General features: G+C 33.2%; 1 protein-coding gene across 1 annotated transcript in view; it reads right to left on the reverse strand.

Moving 5' to 3' along the window:
* LOC107607783 overlaps positions 1 to 3,939 on the reverse strand; it is a 13,801-nt gene extending 9,862 nt beyond the window's left edge. Inside the window, 4 exon segments of the mRNA XM_021107958.1 lie at positions 318 to 1,495; positions 1,586 to 1,768; positions 2,157 to 2,642; positions 3,445 to 3,939. Coding sequence (XP_020963617.1) covers positions 318 to 1,495; positions 1,586 to 1,768; positions 2,157 to 2,642; positions 3,445 to 3,841 — 2,244 coding nt within the window. The 5' untranslated portion in view covers positions 3,842 to 3,939.

A 4,205-nucleotide genomic window follows, 5' to 3' on the forward strand; every position in this document is an offset into this window, starting at 1 on the left:
CACTTTTATCATTTAATTTATTTGAGTTCACAGTTCACACAAGTCGTGTCTAATTCTATTTACTGCAATTTTTATTGGTGCATGAGCAACCACTAATTTGTTTACTAGAAGCTTGAAGATTGAAGCTACCAGTTATAATCACAAAAAGAACAATTATTTTCTTTTATTATCTCACAAAAAGAACAATTATAATCAGTATCATCATGTATATCAAATGCAAAAGGAAAATACAAGAAGCTAAGTTACATAACCAATCATATGAAGATGCATTAGCATCAAGCTAAGGTTGAATAAACTAATCATCAAATACAGAATCATCTTCCACCACTCAATGACATTGAAATCTGACCAATGCTACTATTAACATCTTCAACAATGCAAGTAGATACTGTTGATTTAAGCAACTCCTCTGTCTCTTCTGAATACAACTTCACACTTTCTCCTCTATGCTTCTCCTCAACTCTAAGTCCCTCAAGCTCCATTGCCACTTCTTTCATTGTAGGCCTTCTCTCCCCCATCACTCTTAAACAACGTTTTGCAACATTAGCAAATTCAATTATTTGCTCAACCTTTGCCTCATTCATTACATGGTTGTCCACAATGTCAAGTAAATTCCCTCCTTTCATTGCAGAAATGAAGTACAATGCAAGGTTTCTATCATTCTCCGGCCTTTCGAAAGAGAGCGCCTTTCGTCCCGTTAGTAACTCTACCAGAACAACTCCGAAACTATACACATCACTTTTCTCGGTTAGTTGACTTGTTTGGAAGTATTCAGGATCAAGATACCCTAATGTCCCCTGCACCAATGTGGTTAATTGTGTCTTATCAAGAGGAACAATTCTGGAAGCTCCGAAATCCGAAACCTTTGCTACAAGATCATGATCAAGAAGTATGTTAGTAGTTTTGACATCTCTGTGTATGATTGGAGGAGAAGTAACAGAATGCAAGTAAGCTAAAGCCCCAGCAGTTTCTGCTGCTATTCTCAATCTTGTTTTCCAAGAAAGTCTTAAGGAATGGTTATGACTATGAAGATGCTCAAAAATAGTACCATTGGGAATGAACTCATAAACAAGCAATGGAACTTGTGCATCTAAACAGCAACCCAAAAGTTTAACCACATTCTTATGGTTGATTTGGGAGAGTACAACAACCTCATTGATGAAATGTTCAATTTGACTTGGGTCACTGATCTTGGACCTTTTAATTGCTACAGTCTTGTTATCTGATAGTAGTCCTTCATAAACAGTTCCCTGACCCCCTTTACCAAGGATCTTGTTCTCATCAAAGTTGTTAGTGGCCTTGTTAAGTTCATCCACAGTGAAAACTTTAGCTGTTTCATCAGTTGATTCTCTTTGTCTAGCAATGAGTTGTTGTAACAATAGGCCACCATTTTGCTGAAAATAATGTTCTTTAAGTTTGATTAGTTTCTTTTCCTTCATTCTCCAATACACATAAAAACTCACCACAAGTAGTGCTATCACGCCTCCACTAATACCTACACAATAAGTGGAAACAGAGTCATTTGCCATTTTTTATAACATGGATAAAATGTTTTCATAGTGTTCATGGATAAGAGTGTACTCACTCAATGCAATTATCAAAATGTTCTTTGCTCTAGAATTGGAACTGGAATTGGGTCGGCATTGTGTTCCATATTTTTTGCCATCTCCTATGTAACCTTTTGGACAGGAGCAGCTATAGCTACCAGGAACGTTGTGGCAAATTGCTTTACTGTAGCAATCGTTGGATTCCATGCATTCATTCACATCTAAAAAATCATTAAAACATGAATTTAATTTTACAGTAATATTAAGAAGATAAAAAAAATGGTCAAAATTTGTTTTATTTAGTATTTACTAATTGCTGCAGGAATTAATTGATGCTAAATAAGATAAGTTCTAACTGATTTTAGCTAATTTTTTTTGTTATTAAATATTTTCATTAATTTTATATACGTAAAGTCTAACAACTATATTACATAAACATAAAAAATTAGCCACCAAATGAATCATTTATATAAAATATATATAGAAATATAAAATATACATAAAAAATAGTTAAAAATAACACTATTATTCTTGCACATGTTCTTTTATTCAAATCAAAAGTGTGAATTTAACAAATGAAAAGACAAGTAAGAAAGAATGCAGCATTACCTTGGCAACCATTAAGGACATAAGGATTTCCATTAAAACCAGCAGAGCAATTGCATAGATAACCATGTTCCTTTGCATTGACACATTCACTATTCTCAGCCTTACACGCAAAATCATGATTCTTGTTCTTCTTGGCTTGTTGGCAAGTCACGTTTCGCACACTCCAATCCAGCACCGTTGGAAACGTGGCATGGTGGAACTTGGCAAGATCCGCGGAGGAGAACTTGTAGGCTCCGTCTTCCGCCACAAAAGAATAACTGCAGGGGTTGAAACTGCTGACGTAGCTGTTGCTAGTGAAGGCACGAAGAGAAACATAAAACATGCTAGATAGCTCTTGCGCCGCCATGATCGGAATCTCGCAACAACCGACTCCCGTGCACGTCCCGTTGGTTGCATAGTCGGGCGTGTTGCACAATGCCAAGCACCCTGTGAAGTACTTCTTACCCTCTGAATCATATGCATTCACTGCTCCAATTGTGTTACAACCTATACAAAATTACAAATATTGAATAACATACCACATTATTTATAACACCATAATATTTGAACAACTTTTTATGTATAAGTTAATTTCTAAAAGGAAAAATATAGGAATCAAGTGTCAGCCAAAAAGTGAACAACTCAATTAATTTTAAATTTTTAAATTCAAAATTTAAAAAATTTTAAACTGATTAAGTAAATAAGCATTATATCTACGTAGTGATTTTAGATTCACCCAGAAGCATTTGACTGATTTTTTGCTAATACTCTCTTGGCTGATACTCTTTTGACTTTGCTAGTGCATTAAAATAGTTTTTAAAATTTTAATGACAGTAATTACTTATCTGATATCAATAAAAGTAGATGTGACGAATTTAAAATTTAGAACATAATATATTTTTGCCAATTTGAAAAGGAAAAGTCTAGGGGGCTAACAATTTTGTTAAATTCTGGCCGGCATGTAACTAGTAAAGAAAAGTGGGTCATTAGATAAAATCTCACACCATTAAAACTATCATTGATGACTATTCGATGGCTACAAATCACAAAAATTGCTGGCCCTAGCATTTCTCATTTTAAAATTATAATTGATATAATTTAAATTTTAAAGACTATTTTAATGTACACAATTAATGTTAAGAATCAATTTGTTGATAATGTTAATAAAAGAAAAAGTTAAAATTTAATTTATTTAATATTCATTAGTTATGATAATAATTAATAAATATTAAATAATACAAATTTTAATTATTTTTGACAAATTTTTTTTTTGTTGAAATTTAACTCCCTTTAGTTACTACGTACTTACCAACAACAAAGAGCTTGTTTTGAGTGGGTGAGACGGTGAAATATGTGAGGTTGTGTTGCTGATTAGTTTGGTTGGTACCGTTGCGGGTGTAACAAAAACTGGCTACCGGAAAAGAAACGCGGAGTTGGCCGTTGAGGGAGATGCTCTGCACAGTTAAGTTAGTTTGCGGCAAGTATGGAGTGTTCTTCTTGGTCTTGCAATCAATCAGAAAAGAAGCGTCCAGAGAGCAATCCTCCGTGGTGCCGAAAGGGAACGGAATACTAAGAGACCCACATTTTCTTTTGCATTTTTCTGCATTAGCTTCTTCCAAAAGGATCCCTACAACAAGTACTAGTAGAAGTAACAGCAGAAGAGAATACTGCTGCTTTGATGAGTGCACAGCCATGCATTCCATCATTTTGTTTTCAGATCGTTCATTACGGATTTCATTTATAAATACATAAAGAGATTGCAATCATATTTCGGTAAAGTATGTTTGACCGTTCATATCACACATGCTAGTTCTTGGTTCTTGGGAGTCTTAGGTGTCTTTTTGCCAACTTGGTCACCAAGTTGCCAATCATTCTTCAATATTTGATCACGGGTGGTATTAAAAAATAAAATAAAATATTTTAATTAATAAAATATAATTTTTTATTATTTAATATTTTTTCTTACATATTTTTTTATTCTACTTAAAAAATATAAAATAAAAAAAATATATTTTATTAAATATTTAAAAAAATTGAGAAAATTTATTTCCAATTTTCAACTATTTATCA

The sequence above is a fragment of the Arachis ipaensis genome, chromosome B07 (assembly GCF_000816755.2).
Source record: "Arachis ipaensis cultivar K30076 chromosome B07, Araip1.1, whole genome shotgun sequence".
Taxonomy (NCBI): domain Eukaryota; kingdom Viridiplantae; phylum Streptophyta; class Magnoliopsida; order Fabales; family Fabaceae; genus Arachis; species Arachis ipaensis.